We start from the raw sequence: 16,739 nt of genomic DNA on the forward strand, positions 1-16,739 counted from the left end.
AAGGTCCTATCCTAACTTGTTGATTGGAGGGGGTCTTGGTGATGAGACTCCCACAGATCTCGAGAATGGGGGTCCGCTGTACACCTGTTGCACCAGAGATGACCAGAGCAGCCAGTCACGTCAGATGCTTTATTCCTCTTGAGCTATGATGGGGATACAGTGGGAGACCTCCTGCCAAACTTGTGTTTGACTTTGACTATGCCTTTTAATATGGCAGCCAAAATAATTCAACATCCAACCCCAAGAATCTCTAGTTCCCATAACATGTAGGAAAGGTATCCAGGATCTCAAACATCACAATATCTTTTGGCAGAGAGTTCTGCAGTCTCACAATTCAGAATCACCATATATGGACATGTCTAGCAACATGAAAATCAGTATTGTATTTTTTTTTTCTCTCTCTTGTAAGTCAATGGAAGTCTGTGGTTCACAGATGCGAAAAACTATATGCTCCATTTTTTTTTTTTTTTTTTTTCTACTGGTGGTTGCGGCCTAGGCACGCTAGTGTCACGGTGCTTGGTATGGGGAACCGGAGGGCTGTCTTACAGTCTGGCAGGTCTCCAGCAGGGTGGTGTGGGCAAGAAATGATGAGGGAGAGGCTGCTATAGCGGATCTCCCTGGGGCAACCCTTTGGGATCTGGAGTATGAGTGCCTGTGATGGTGACAGCCATAGTAGCAGGGACCAGACGGAGGCAGACGTTGAACAAAAGTAACTTACAGTTCTTTATTGGAACAGTAGGTAACGTGCCTTGGCAAATAGTAGAATGCTGGGGCTGCAGTTGGAGAGGGAGCCACAGGAGTAGGTCACCAGCCTGGATGCAAGGGCAGGCTGGGAGGTAGCTGTTCAGATATCACCCTTAAAAGTAGGATGATAACCCTTTCTCTCACTAACTAACTCTTCAGAGCTGCTCAGGCAATGAGCTGAGCTCTGGCGGCTCTCTGACTAACTGGTCAGATCTGGTCTGGTGTGCTAGCTGTACTGAGTCCAGCCTAAGACTGACTCAATTGATCTGTTCAGACTCCCTGGTCTGACTGAACTCTGACTCTTCTGAGTCTGACTGAGCTCTTCTTCTAAAATCTAGAACTTTCCTGACCAGGGGTTTTATTACTTGCACTGGTCAGGTGGTGGTTCCTCCTCCCATTGCATCCCAGCTCACAGATACAATATATAACACATGTGATTGGTTGACACATATTATATCACAAAGAATTAACTCCTGCCTTCCCAGGCATGATCTACCACTGCAGTGTTCCCCTGTGTTATGTAGTGACCTGCTGTGGGGTTGATCAGACCCTACACAGGCTGCAAGCTACATGGTGGGACGTATTCGCAACCACCCCTCTGCCTTGCATCGGCAGGGGTTTTGCAAATACATGTGTAAAAGATCTTTATCTGGGTCTCAAACAGCCGTTCAGTTGTAATGTGACTTTTGTAGTACTTCGAAGTAGCCAAAAAGTACTTCCTGCTGAGAGCAGAAACCAAGACCAGTCTCTTAGAAAATGCAGACTCACAATCTTTATTAGCCCACAGCCGCATATATGTAAAACACATTAAATCAGCCTCATAGGGGCGTGGAAAGGTGATAGAATACTGCAATGCTATAGGCCAGCTTGAATATCTTCCCATAAATTCCCAAACCATGTAGATGAACTTTACATATTATTTCTCACACAGAGCATCGCCTCCAGGGAGACAGAATGTTTTTACTAAAAGTCCTAAGAAGGCTCCGATGCCTCCATGGTGAGGCCATAGCATAAGATAAGCAGGTGCCGGACAGACCAAGGGGGTTATATGGGTCGGGTGGATTGAGGAATGTTATATGCATTTGTACTAGGATACATTTGTAATAATATGTACTGAATGTTGGCTTTCTGTAACATGTATATTTGTGTTATCCGCTAAAGAAATAAAAGTTTATGATTAAAAAAAAAAAGATCAGCAGGTGCTGAAGCAAAAATATAGGACAAGAGTCAAGGACAGGACTGTCTCTCTGCAGATTCAAACAAAATTATGTTTGAATCATGAGCTGAATAGACATTTTACAATACCCCCGGGCCTAAAACAAAATGTCATCCGCTGGGTTAAAAATGGCATCTTGTAGAGAAATATCTCTCTCTCACATGTACATTGTGTTACCTCATACATTTAGGCTCCTTACACACAAAACATATGCAACACCTGGGTATAGCATACTTTCGGCTGGAGGGGCACATTATGAACATGTATTGCACCGTCTACACATACACTCCCAATTCATGTATAAACGTGATCCATTTTAAATGTACAGCGGACCAGTACAGTATATAAATTTTAAATTTACATATTGTGCCCTCAATATACTGTATCGCCTATACAGGTATGTAATGTTCCCTCTTTCATTAATATGACTTTTTTTATGTATATGGGACACAGACTATAAATAAATATGTTTACATAATGGGGATACAACTACATGTGTGTATACACTGTCCCACACACCTAGGGTCAGAGTGAGATGTCAGCCAGGGGAGTCTCCCAGCCTTGTAACACTAAGGCCCCGTGCACACGACTGTATAAAAACGTATATATGGCCCCATACTTTCCAATGGGCAAAAAGGCCATCTATCTACATGGCCATAATGTTCACCGTACCGTAAGTGAGCTGTATAAAAATAGAGCATGTCCTATTTCCACTATTTCCGCTCCATATAGCGCATAAAAGTCAATGGGAACATAAAATACGGGCTAATACCTGCTTCATAGGACTGTGCACCGTATGCTGTCATGTATACGTGCAGTATCCAGAACCAGTGGGAGGTGCATTCTGACAGCCAGCCAATAGTCAGCCATCCATATTTTATACAGAGCAATAGGTCCCGTATTTATGCCCAGATTACAGCTGTATATACAGAACAGACCATACGGTCGCATGCATGAGGCCTGAGAGTCTGTGGCACCTGCGTCTTCAAGGTGCAACTGCCATTAAATTTTGCAGCTACATTCATAGTACTTGAGCGGCGAGCTCATTGAGTACTATCATCCCCGACAGGAGCCTGTCCAACCCTGGCGTACATGTTAATTTCATTGTCGCTATGATCAATCTCATCCACACACAGGACGGGTTCATATATAGGTTCCCTGCCATTTTACATACATGCTGCCACTTAACTACATTAAAAACTCACATGTGGAAACTTCACTCCATGCAGGACTCACAGAATAATTATTATTTACTATGATGTTAGTAACAGCCTCCGTGTTGTACTGCAGACATGTTTTTGGCACAGGACTAGTGCCACAGAACATGTGAGTTTTACTATTAGTTATGGCAACTAGAAGTAGCTCATGTGCGATTTTTCATAGTGGGCATTGATACAGTCACTTTTATGTAGAGGTGCAAACCTATCACAGAAGGACCTTATCCATCACATTGAGTGAAATGCTATAGCCCCAATAAAAACAAACAAAATTATTTATCCTTTTAGATTTAATATTTTCAAAAATAAAATAGAAAAAACACAAATGCATGAAACGGTTCAAACACAATCGTCTCTTCAGGTAACAGTCCTGCAGACTGAAGATGTTCCTGCAGCTACACATGAGTGCTTATAACCTCCTCTCTCCTGTTAGGGCCCTTTATTAGAAATACTGAGGCCACCTTCAATAAAATATTGGCATTATTCACCATATCCATGCAAGAAACAAACAAAAGAACAAACCAGAGCAAGTTTCTTTCTCAACAGGCACTAGATACAATGTACAGTCATTGTCGGGTACTGCACTGCCAGTCACTATGTGATTAACACAATTTTTCACATTTTTATTCTTTTTTTTTTGGATAAAACCCAAGTTGTTGTAATACATCAGTTGTTAATAAGATGTTAAACACAAATATTTTTTTACGCCTTGAAGAAGTGAAGGCACCTGCATAAAATCTATGTACAATATACAACCTTTTGTGACATACAATGTTGTATACAGGAATGACTACATAGGAGTGCACCAGAATCCCCAAGTACAGCGTTGTCATGCTATGAAAGAGCCTCTCAATAGCCGGGAACTGCAGAACCCATTTGTTAGATGACTCTGCACCCCAGACTAGTGAAGAGAGGACATGCTGAGCACCAAGAGGCAGGAGGCTGAGGAGAGATTAGTCTTCTATTTTCTTGTTTGCAGTCATCAAAAGGGGGAAAAAAAATAAAAATTTCAAAATAACTAATAAGGTTGTGGAAATTATACTTTTCCAGGTATTGGAGGCAGAGAACCAGACATCCCTGTTGAAGGTCCCAAGAGAATCTAAGCAAAAAGAGAAATATATTAAAAAAATACTGTGTACAGCAATTTCAGGTGCTAAACATAAACCACGTTCTATAACTCCAACCATAATGAAAAGACAAGGAAAAAAAAAAAACGTATATGCAGACGTATATTTCACCCTTTACTAGGGTTAAAGGGGTTGTCTGGAGGTGGGAAAAAAAATGGCTGCTTTCTTCCAAAAACAGCACCACACCAGCCCATGGTTTGTGCCGGTATTGCAATGCGACTGCGCAGAGATGAATGGAGCTGGCTTGAAATGCCAGGACAAACCACGGCCAGGTGGGGTGCTGAATTTGGAAGCAAGCAGCCATGTTTTCAACCTCCGGGCAACCCCTTAAAATATGCAGAAATTCACAAGATTTTGCTGCCGTATTATCTAAGAAAAGCATCAGAGGCAGAGAGATGCATAAAAAGAAATATAACTAAAAGGGGTATTTTGGCAGCAAAATTCCAAAGAAACAAAGGGTTATTTTCCCCCTATACCATGACGTTTGTCTACGATAAGGTGGTCATTAGCTGTTTGGTGGGGTGTGACACGTGTTTCCCACGAATCATTGCTTTTATCTGGGTTCTGTCCTGGGTCCACAGTGCTGAACTGTGAACCAGTCCTCGTGTCAAATCTGACTGAACGGCTTCCGACATCAGTGTATACAAAAACCACAATAAAAATGGTAGAATTGCTATCCTACATGTATAGGTGTGATGCCATATCCAAAGTGTTATAACAGAAGATACAGTTGCAACTAAATATAGTAAATAATATTACCTGTCTCTGTTGTAGTTGTTGCTGCTGTTCCATCTGCAATTTTTCTGTCTCAAACACTACTGGTAATACGAGAATCATGAATGAGGTGGTTCCGATCCAAAGAGCAGAGCGGGAAAAGCTGCAGGAAGGAACACAGGAATTTTACTCAATTCACAAGCTTGACAAATGAATTGTATGTTCTTAAACCCAAGATGCCTAGTTATTCCACTGCTGTCAAACATTGCAGTATAATAGCAGAAAGGCACTGGGTAAATCTGCAGCATGAGCTAAAGTGATGAAGGGCACACAGCAATAAGTCATCGCACTATACAATTGTTTTTTTTTTTTGTTTTTTTTTTAGATAAGATTTGATAAAATCTCATCCACTATGCAGTTACTGGACAGATACATGCTTTACAAATGGAGCTACACAACCCTGAAGACTCTGCCAAGCACTAGTTCCTAGAATATATAAATAACTGTTGCATTGGGAAAAGACAACTACCAGAGTCACATTGAATTAAAAAAATTTTTTTTACACGAAAACAAAATTCAGGCAAGTTACCTACCTATACATTTTTTTGGCAGCACAAACAGAGAAGTCAAAGGTCACTCCTGCAGCACTTCGTAAACTGTCTGGAAACATCTCTGTCAGGCCCCACAGCCTTTCTGATAAGGTCTCATCGAACTAGAAAAAAAGAACAACATTAAAACAGACCAAACCTACCAAGTATAAAAAACATTAGAAATAATGATTTAACGTTACAGTATGAATGCTTTATTGTTTCAGAGCAGTTTAATGGGGGAAGGCCAAGATTATAAGAAAAAACATGGCAGGAATGTTATAATCCACTGGTAAATCTGTTGCCACACGAACATCCCCAGAGCCCTGAAATAACCTTTAAACAACAAACATCTTTAAAGCCCATTAAAGACACAGTGACTATCCCCATGACTGTGGCTTTCCTGCCCAGTTCAGATAAGGGTTCAGGTTTGCCCTACATCAGGGGTCACAAAACATGTGTAGGGAATACTAAATTATATAAAACCACCTTGTTCTATCCCAACATCATCCAATGGAAAAAGATGGAAGTGGACATGTTGAAGCAAAGATCTACATGTGGACCAATGACCATAGGGGTTTTTGTTATCCATAAGTGAGATAATAATGCTTCAAATACAGAAATCTGATAAATTTGCTAAATGACATGTTCTCACATTTGGAACACACTGAGCCAGTACTGTATATTGTCATTTTAGGAATAGCCCTTTATGATATTAGCGGAGCACATGCTCCACAATCAGACGCTGCGGTGTGACAGCTACAAACATGATAAGAAGAGGCCACAGCATCCAATGTAGGCGATAAACCTATAGGCTTGACAAAGATTAATGGCGAATCGAAACATTGCTGCTTTTTTCATGCTCGTGTGAATAAAGATTTATTACTTTCTTCGCTACATTGGATGCTGTGGCCACTTATTATGCATGGACCTCAGATCTAATACACCAGGATTTTCGGCTGCCCGCACCACCTAATTCAGTGTTTAGAAGTTACATAGGTTGCTGTCTTTTTTCTATTTTAGCTACATACAATTATAATTAAGCCCTACTGAAAACAATGGGAGATGGAATTTACATATCGCCATCACTTTAATGGAAAATGAATGGACAATAACCTGTAAGGATCCTATGAAGTGAATCCCACAGATAGGTAGAATCCCTTTAAGATCAATGAGATTTCAATAGATACTAGAGATCTATTCACTGCTGGAAATGGTTACATTACTACATGGCCTGATAATACAACTATATTATATTATGATTATAACCTCGTATACATTATATAGGAGAAACCGCATTATCAATCCACAACTGGATCCCCAGTGCAGGAGGGGCAATAATCCCTGATCCTCTGCTGGAGGCCATGCGGCTATTGCTACACACATGGGGCTGCCATATACTGTAGCGCTGCGGTAATCACCTCCTCGTCGTCTTCATCCTCCTCCTCGGGCTCCGGGTTCCTGGCTTCGCTGAGCGCGGTTTCCAGGGGCAGATCAGATGGGGAGGACATGTCTTCTCAGCGTGCAGGAACACTCAGGGGTCACACCACCGGAACTACGTCATCGGAAACAACCGGCAAAACACCACAGAGCGGAGGTGGTGGAGAGTGAAATAGCGGGTGCCATCTAGTGGTGTTTTTGAGGATTGCAGGTCACATAGGGGAGAATAGAAGGGAGCACTGCAGTGATATGTAACAGCCTGCACAGGAGCTCTGCCTGTGGCCTGCACCGGGGGCTTTCACCATGCACCATATGACCTCCTACAAATACATGTAAAGGCAATATAGGGCGCAGGATGAGCAATTAATGAGCAGATCATATTGCTATAGGATAGGACACTACCTATGTGTAGCAGTGCTCCTCCTTGTTGACGCCCTTCATAATAATAATAAAGCTTTAATTATATAGTTTCATCACAGAGACAGGTTGGACTTATAGCTGTGAAATGCTGCATTTATGTTAATAACAGTGAATTAGAGACTGTGTTATTTTGTTATCCTGAGTACATATAAGTAACTTGTCTACGTGGGAATACCCCTTTAATGGCCCGACATAGGATAACGCCCCTTTTCTGTGGCCAATCTCCATATGGAACACACAATGCAACTCAGCAACATATAATACCCCCTATTTAATTTTATTTTCTTTCAATTATGAACCTCCCCTTTTATTGTGGCCTTCTGTCCTCCGTCCCTCTCATATTGTGGCCCTTTGTTCTCTCTCATACTGTGGCCCCCTCTCTCATATTGTGGCCCTCTGTTCTCTCTCATACTGTGGCCCCTGTTCTCTCTCATACTTTGGCCTCTGGCCTCTCTCATACTGTGGCTCTCTGTCCTCTCTTATATTGTGGCCCCCTGTCCTCTCTCATACTATGGCCTCATGTGCTCTCTAATACTGTAGCCCCCTGTCCTTTCTCTTACTGTAGCCCTCTATCCTCACTCGATCTGTGGCCCACTGTCCTTTCTCGTACTGTGGCCACCAGTCCTCTCTCATACTGTGGACCCCTGTCCTCTCTCATACTGTGGCCTCAGTCCTTTTTCATACTGTGGCCCCTCCCCTCTATCATATTGTGGCCCCTCCCCTCTATCATATTGTGGCCTCCTGTCCTCTCTCATACTGTGTTCCCATGTACTCTCTAATACTGTGACCCACTGTACTCTCTCGTACTTGGCCCCCTATTCTTGGTATTAGGCTATATTGACCCGAATGTACGGCCCAGCGGGCATACGTTCGCGTGAAGCAAAGAAGGAGTGGTGACCTCTTCCTCTCTCCATTGCAATGCATGGCGCACAGCGCCGTAACACGGGGGGAGATAGGACATGTGCAGCACCGTATCACTCCGTGGGCCAATTCCCGCAAGCTTGCGGCCATACATACGAAACATACTCCCCCCCCCGCCCCCGACGGTCTTGTGAATACAGCATTAAGGTGCATTCACACGGCCGTCCAGGGGGATGTATATGCGGATGCAATTTTGCGGCAGCATATACTTCCCCATAGACGGCAATGGCGGCCCCGGCAATGCTTTTCTCTATGGAGGGGTCACCTCCACCTCCTATCCACTGTGTAAATGTACCCTTAAACAAATAAGTTTACTTACTTTTCCACATTCCCATGCAGTCCTGCTTCCTCTTCTCTGGGGCTCTGGGATGACTTGAAGGAGGAGATGTACAATAGAAAAGCCGGACTGCGCTGTAAGCGGTTGGGCATATTCATGAGGGGGCGGGATTACGGGGCTGTGAGTGCCGCATGAAGCCTTACAGTCACCTCCATTCTATGGAGTGAGAGGGGCGGTCAGGGGAAGAGGCAGCGCCTCGGACCGCCCCCTCCTGAATACACCCGACAACTTACAGCGCGGTCCGGCGTTTCTATTGTACATCGCAGCAGTGTTTGTTAGCGTTATCGGAGGTTTTTGATAACGCTAGCAGTGTAACACTGCTACATCTGTTGTGTCACTAGGAGCTGCGGATATTCAGACGATTTCCGTTTTGTTCCGCATTTAGTAGGGGTTTTTGGCGCTGGCGATTTGATGTTGCTGCACGGACGCTGGCTTTTATGCGACACAAATTTGGGGGCAGACCGTCGGATTCGAGTGTGGGATTTCACCGCAAAGAAGAAGATGAACACTGTCGGACCTGAGCGGGGAGTGCCACATGCTGGATATCCGGCGCACGGTCATCGTGGCACAATCCACGATCGACGGACATTCTGGATCGGGGATCGCGACGTGAACACGTAAGTAAATGTGCTCTGATTGACTTGATATCCCAGGACCTCCTGCTGAACCACACATAGCCCAAAAAACGTACCTGCCCCTTAGCTTGCTCTATACATCCCAACTAGACCAGATCCGGTGGGACAGTCTCAGGTGGCAGGAAGTATGATCCAGGACTTTAACTCTATCCTCTGAAGGCAAAATGAGATAAATGTAATGATGAAGTGACGACATAAAAATGGATTGTACAGGAATCATCCTCTGTCCATTCTTTTTTTTTGTTCTGGACCCTTTGACTTGTATGAAGCTGCATAGTTCCAAAGCGAGAAAAAAATAGTGTATGTTGCAATATTTTTTATGTAGACCATGAGAGGCCCGGCACCAGGAGCTGAAAACGGGCCCCATACAGCAGTAGCACTAATACAGTTGTGCTTCATCCGGCCACATTCTTGATGAAGTGTAACTAGTGCAAAACAGCCATCGCCTTTTGGCTCTCTGCGCATCACTCCCTTCCCTACAGTCATGCTTGGTATGCGAGTATGATCTTCTGCTTAATAAAGAAGGACCATTACTTTCCAGGGTGAGTGCTGCTCTCATTTTTCTATTTTTTTCATTGTCTTTTTGTATGAATACTTTTTTTTCTGCAAGAGTTACAAGAGCATCCCCAGCTTCCTAATTATGTACTGAGTAATTCATATCATATCCCTGCTTTAGTACTAGCTCATAATTCATCTATGCACATAAGGGAATGGCACCACCTACTATTACACTGAACTACATGAGACACCAACATGGCAGGCACCACCGGAAGATGGGGGTCATGTGACTGGCGCACGCTCAACTGCCACTCACTTTCCAACTGTCGACTGCAGCGAGTGGAAGAGAGCTGGATTGCTCTGTGTAAGGATGGGGACCACTGGAGAAGAAGAAAGTGAGAAGAGAGAGATAGGGGAAGAAAGCCAGGAAGAAGACCCTCAGCCAGCAAGCCCCCTCATGTTCTCTACCTCTTTAGTTATTGAAACCCCCCCTCATGTATTCCACCTTTTCATTCAATGAGCCCCAACATGTTCTCCAATTCTTCACACAGTGAGCCCCCTTATGTTCTCCCCATCTTCATTCAATGACCTCCCCTCATGTTCTCCACCTCTTCAGACAGTGAGCCCCGCTCATTTTCTCCAATTCTTTATACAGGGAACCCCCCTTAAGTTACCTCCCCTAAACTGTGTCTCCCTCTCCCCCTTTCCTCACTGTAGGAAGCCATAACATTTTCTACAGGCTGCCACCTATACACTACATTTCCCTTTAGGTCATGGGATCATGAAATCATCACTGGTACTTTACCCTGGAGTACCAAGAGCTGCAGAACTTGTATAATGTCGTTCCAGGGAAATGCAGTATATGGGGCACATTTACTTACCCATCCCATCACGATCCCCGAGGTGCATTGTCCAATGAGGATTCGGAGCTGCTGCGATTCACTAAGATCGTGCACCCGAGTTCCTGCATGTGTCGCTTCCCCGCTCAGGTCCGCCGGAGTTCACCATCTTCTTCCTGGGGTATGTGAGGTCATGTCTTGCAACACAATTTTGAATGTTAAATCCCGCGCTTAGTCCGAATCAGTCGGGTTGTCCAACGGCCATGCCCCCCATTTGTGTCGGATGAAAGTCGGCACCAAAATCCGATTGCGTGCGCCAAAAACCCCAGTTAAATGCAGCCCAAAACGGAAAAAGTCGAGAAACCTGCCGAAAATGCGGTTTGCGGACCCTTAGTAAATATGCCCCTATGTGTTCGTTTCCTAGATGGCACTAGAAAACCTTTTCTTTTTTTCAAACAAATTTTTATCAACCAACCTATTGTGAACATTTGAACAGCACTCTCCTAAATCCTGCACTCTCATAGTCGGTGCTATGGTCGGTGCAAGAAGTCCAGGAAGAAGTGTGTTGCCACCTCAAAACCGCTAAAATAGACAAATCACCAGGGACAGATGGCATATACCCCCGGGTACTGAATGAATTATGTGCTGTGATAGACAGACCTTTATGTTTAATATTTAAAGATTCCTTAAAGAGAACCTGTCATGCAAAATAACCACCTAATCTAATTACATTTTCATAAACTGCCATTAGAAAGCATTGCCTCTATCCCTTCATTGTCCCTCCACATGCCTGTAAACCTAAGCAATGAGGTCCTAAAGCTGTATGCAAATGACCTGTGAAATGTCCAATGAGTCATTAGCATATTCAAGCTGTCCAGCTTATTCATGAGTGGGAGGTACAGCCGCACCCCCAGTGCTTGACTGACAGCTGCTCCATGTAATGGCTGCTCCATGTTCTTGCTGGTGGCCACGCCCCCTGCAACCTGTGTGTGTGTGTATGTGTATGTGTATGTGAAAGATACAACAGCTCCAGGCAGCCATGTTATAGCAGAACATGTCAGGTACTTGTCTAGCTGATGTCTGTGTATTAGGAGGATGCAGCATGTCAGCAGATACACTAACTATGCTTTACTATACATTACAGACCGACATGAGCAGGGGGAGGAGAGGGGTAACAGGTGACATCACTGCCTCAGACCATGTGACCAGCCTCATTTACAAAATAAAGAATAGATGATTTAATAATGATTAATGTATCAATTGACTAGATAAAGGCTGGGATGGATCCTTGTGAGCTGTTCCAACAGGTAGTAGTGACAGGACAAGTGACACAGACCTGATGACAGGTGTCCTTTAAAGACAGGTTCTGTTCCACAGGACTGCGCATATAAAAAGTGGTGCCAATATACAAAAAAGGATAAAAAAAGCGACCCTGGAAACTACAGGCAACATCAGCATGGATCGTACCTGCCAGACTAATCTGATTGGCTTCCATAAAGAGGTGAGTTCTAGACTGGAGGATGATGTGTATCTGGACTTTTTCAAGGCATTTCACAGTGTGCCGCATATAAGGTTAGTACTAGAGATGAGCGAACATACTCGTCCGAGCTTGATGCTCGATCGAGCATTAGCGTACTCGTAACTGCTCGTTGCTCGGATGAGTATTTCGCCCGCTCGAGAAAATGGCAGCTCCCGCCGTTTTGCTTTTTGGCGGCCAGAAACAGAGCCAATCACAAGCCAGGAGACTCTGCACTCCACCCAGCATGACGTGGTACCCTTACACGTCGATAGCAGTGGTTGGCTGGCCAGATCAGGTGACCCTGGGATAGACTAGCCGCTGCCCGCGCTGCTCGGATCATTCTCTGTCTGGATGCCGCTAGGGAGAGAGCTGCTGCTGGTCAGGGAAAGCGTTAGGGTGTTCTATTAGCTTACTGTTAGGCAGGAGTGATTCTACAACAACCCAACAGCCCTTCTTAGGGCTACAATAACGTTATACTTTTTTTTTTTATTTGCTTGTGGCTGGGCTTGCTGGCACTAGTAGTGCAGCTAGTACCATATTGTGAGGTATTAGCAGGGGGACTTGCTACCGTTGTGTTTAGCTCTTAGTGACACACATATCCACCTCAAACACCAAAGTGGGAAAATTTATTAGGGGTTTGATTTCAATTAGGCACAGTCTGCCAGTTTCTTTTTATTTTACGTTTATTTTTTTAATAACTCAGTGTCATCTCATCTTGCATAGTAGTGTGCTTTAATACTTGGCTAGAAAATAGCCATAGGAGAATCCAAACGGCTTACTTACGCCTACAGTAGCGTTATATATATTTGATTTCTGGTTGATCTGCTGGTGGCTGTAGTTGCTGCAGTGCATCTACTAGCAAATTGTGAGCAATTTGGAGTGAGACTTGCAACCACTGTGTTTTGCGCTTAGTGACGCACATATCCATCGCAAAGACCGAAGTGGGAAAATTTATTAGGGCCCGGGGTTGTATTTCAATTAGGCACAGTCTGCCATTTCCTTTTTTATTTTACGTTTATTTTTTTCATAACTCAGCGTCATCTCATCTGGCATAGTAGTGTGCTTTAATACTTGGCTAGAAAATAGCCATAGGAGAATCCAAACGGCTTACTTACGCCTACAGTAGCGTTATATATATTTGATTTCTGGTTGATCTGCTGGTGGCTGTAGTTGCTGCAGTGCATCTACTAGCAAATTGTGAGCAATTTGGAGTGAGACTTGCGACCACTGTGTTTTGCGCTTAGTGACGCACATATCCATCGCAAAGACCGAAGTGGGAAAATTTATTAGGGCCCGGGGTTGTATTTCAATTAGGCACAGTCTGCCATTTCCTTTTTTATTTTACGTTTATTTTTTTCATAACTCAGTGTCATCTCATCTGGCATAGTAGTGTGCTTTAATACTTGGCTAGAAAATAGCCATAGGAGAATCCAAACGGCTTACTTACGCCTACAGTAGCGTTATATATATTTGATTTCTGGTTGATCTGCTGGTGGCTGTAGTTGCTGCAGTGCATCTACTAGCAAATTGTGAGCAATTTGGAGTGAGACTTGCGACCACTGTGTTTTGCGCTTAGTGACGCACATATCCATCGCAAAGACCGAAGTGGGAAAATTTATTAGGGCCCGGGGTTGTATTTCAATTAGGCACAGTCTGCCATTTCCTTTTTTATTTTACGTTTATTTTTTTCATAACTCAGCGTCATCTCATCTGGCATAGTAGTGTGCTTTAATACTTGGCTAGAAAATAGCCATAGGAGAATCCAAACGGCTTATTTACGCCTACAGTAGCGTTATATATATTTGATTTCTGGTTGATCTGCTGGTGGCTGTAGTTACTGCAGTGCATCTACTACCAAATTGTGAGCAATTTGGAGTGAGACTTGCGACCACTGTGTTTTGCGCTTAGTGACGCACATATCCATCGCAAAGACCGAAGTGGGAAAATTTATTAGGGCCCGGGGTTGTATTTCAATTAGGCACAGTCTGCCATTTCCTTTTTTATTTTACGTTTATTTTTTTCATAACTCAGCGTCATCTCATCTGGCATAGTAGTGTGCTTTAATACTTGGCTAGAAAATAGCCATAGGAGAATCCAAACGGCTTACTTACGCCTACAGTAGCGTTATATATATTTGATTTCTGGTTGATCTGCTGGTGGCTGTAGTTGCTGCAGTGCATCTACTAGCAAATTGTGAGCAATTTGGAGTGAGACTTGCAACCACTGTGTTTTGCGCTTAGTGACGCACATATCCATCGCAAAGACCGAAGTGGGAAAATTTATTAGGGCCCGGGGTTGTATTTCAATTAGGCACAGTCTGCCATTTCCTTTTTTATTTTACGTTTATTTTTTTAATAACTCAGTGTCATCTCATCTGGCATAGCAGTGTGCTTTCATACTTGGCTAGAAAATAGCCATAGCAATAGGATAGCATCGTTTGGTTTTAAAAACTAAAAAACACACAAAAAAAAAAAAACACAAAAAAAAGTTAAAAAAAAAATTAAAGTTATAACTCTCATTTTCAAAATGTTTAACCCGAGGGCTAGGGGTAGAGGACGAGGGCGGGGACGTGGGCGTCCAACTACTGCAGGGGTCAGAGGCCGTGGTCCTGGGCGGGGTGAGACACCACCTGCTTATGAGGGAGCAGGGGAACGCCGCAGAGCTACACTCCCTAGGTTCATGTCTGAAGTTACTGGGACTCGTGGTAGAGCACTGTTGAGGCCAGAACAGTGCGAACAGGTGATGTCGTGGATTGCCGACAATGCTTCGAGCAATTTGTCCACCAGTCAGTCTTCCACGCAGTCCACCCATGTCACCGAAATCGGCACTCCTCCAGCTCCTGCACCTCAGCCTCCTCCCCCCCAGTCTGCCCCCTCCCAGCAAAATTTGCCATTTGAACCGGCATACTCTGAGGAACTGTTTTCTGGACCCTTCCCACAGTCACAAACCACTTGTCCGGTTGCTGATGAGCAATTTTCCGATGCCCAGGTTTTCCACCAGTCGCAGTCTGTGGGTGATGATGACCTTGTTGACGTACTGGAAGAAGTGTGTAAAGAGGTGTCCGACGATGAGGAGACACGGTTGTCAGACAGTGGGGAAGTTGTTGTCAGGGCAGGAAGTCCGAGGGGGGAGCAGACTGAGGGATCGGAGGATGATGAGGTGACAGACCCAAGCTGGGTTGAGAGGCCGGGTGAACACAGTGCTTCTGAGACGGAGGAGAGTCCTCGACCAGAACAGGTTGGAAGAGGCAGTGGTGGGGCCAGACGGAGAGGCAGGGCCAGAGCTGGTGCATCAGCGCCAAATGTGTCAACTAGTGAAGCTCCCGTGGCGAGGGCTCCTGCGGCGAGGGCTAGATTTTCAGAAGTCTGGAGGTTCTTTAAGGAAACACCGGATGACCGACGGACTGTGGTGTGCCACATTTGCCAAACCAGGATCAGCAGGGGTTCCACCACTAATAGCTTAACTACCACCAGTATGCGCAGGCATATGAATGCTAAACACCCCACTCAGTGACAACAAGCGCGTTCACCTCCGGCCGTGCACACCACTGCTCCTTCCCCTGTGTCAGCTGATAGTCAGCCCCCTGCCCAGGACCCTGCCACAAAAACCCCATCGTCACCTCCACGATCCTCCACAGCATCCACCAGCGTTCAGCTCTCCATACCCCAGACGCTGGAGCGGAAACGCAAATATAGTGCAACCCACCCGCACGCCCAAGCCCTTAATGTGCACATCTCCAGATTGCTAAGCCTGGAGATGCTGCCCTATAGGCTAGTAGAGACCGAGGCCTTTCGCAACCTCATGGCGGCGGCCGCCCCTCGGTATTCGGTCCCCAGCCGCCACTACTTTTCCCGATGTGCCGTCCCAGCCCTGCACCAGCACGTGTCAGACAACATAATCCGTGCCCTGACCAACGCCGTTTCTGACAAGGTCCACCTGACCACGGACACGTGGACGAGTGCTGCCGGGCAGGGCCACTATATATCGCTGACGGCACATTGGGTTAACTTGGTGGAGGCTGGGACCGAGTCTGACCCTGCGGCTGGTCATATACTGCCGACGCCGAGGATTGCGGGGCCTACCTCGGTCCAGGTGTTTCAGGCCTACTATGCCTCCTCCTCCTCCCACCCCTCCTCCACCTCCTCCTCCGAACGACCATCCGTGGGCATGGCGCCATCAGTCGGTAGCTCTAGGCACAGCAGCAGTGCCGTCGCTAAGCGACAGCAGGCAGTGCTCAAACTGCTGAGCCTAGGCGATAAAAGGCACACCGCCCAAGAACTATTACAGGGCATCACAGCGCAGACTGATCTGTGGCTGGTACCGCTGAACCTGAAGCCAGGCATGGTTGTGTGTGACAACGGCCGTAACCTGGTGGCGGCTCTGCAACTCGGCAGACTGACACATGTGCCATGCCTGGCCCATGTGTTAAATCTGATAGTTCAGCGTTTCCTCAAGACATACCCCAATCTGTCTGATTTGCTCACGAAGGTGCGCCGCATCTGTGCGCATTTCAGGAAGTCCAGCA

General features: G+C 45.2%; 1 protein-coding gene across 1 annotated transcript; it reads right to left on the reverse strand.

Moving 5' to 3' along the window:
* Positions 1-3,746: 3,746 nt before the first annotated feature.
* Positions 3,747-7,219, reverse strand: TOMM22 (translocase of outer mitochondrial membrane 22). The gene is made up of 4 exons (XM_072127309.1): positions 7,027-7,219; positions 5,612-5,730; positions 5,064-5,181; positions 3,747-4,276 (listed from the first exon to the last, which is right to left on the reverse strand). The coding sequence occupies exons 1-4, from the start codon at positions 7,114-7,116 to the stop codon at positions 4,214-4,216; spliced, it is 390 nt and encodes a 129-aa protein (XP_071983410.1). The 5' UTR covers positions 7,117-7,219; the 3' UTR covers positions 3,747-4,213.
* Positions 7,220-16,739: the final 9,520 nt, after the last annotated feature.

Source organism: Engystomops pustulosus, chromosome 10 (assembly GCF_040894005.1).
Source record: "Engystomops pustulosus chromosome 10, aEngPut4.maternal, whole genome shotgun sequence".
Classification (NCBI taxonomy): Eukaryota; Metazoa; Chordata; class Amphibia; order Anura; family Leptodactylidae; genus Engystomops; species Engystomops pustulosus.

Excerpts from the sequence above, each read along its gene's own strand:
- TOMM22 (XM_072127309.1), bottom strand. The coding sequence starts at position 7,116 with ATGTCCTCCCCATCTGATCTGCCCCTGGAAACCGCGCTCAGCGAAGCC. Across the intron at positions 5,731-7,026 it reads AGGATGAAGACGACGAGGAG|TTCGATGAGACCTTATCAGA; the intron begins GTGATTACCGCA and ends CTTTTTTTCTAG. Across the intron at positions 5,182-5,611 it reads GCTGCCAAAAAAATGTATAG|CTTTTCCCGCTCTGCTCTTT; the intron begins GTAGGTAACTTG and ends TCCTTCCTGCAG.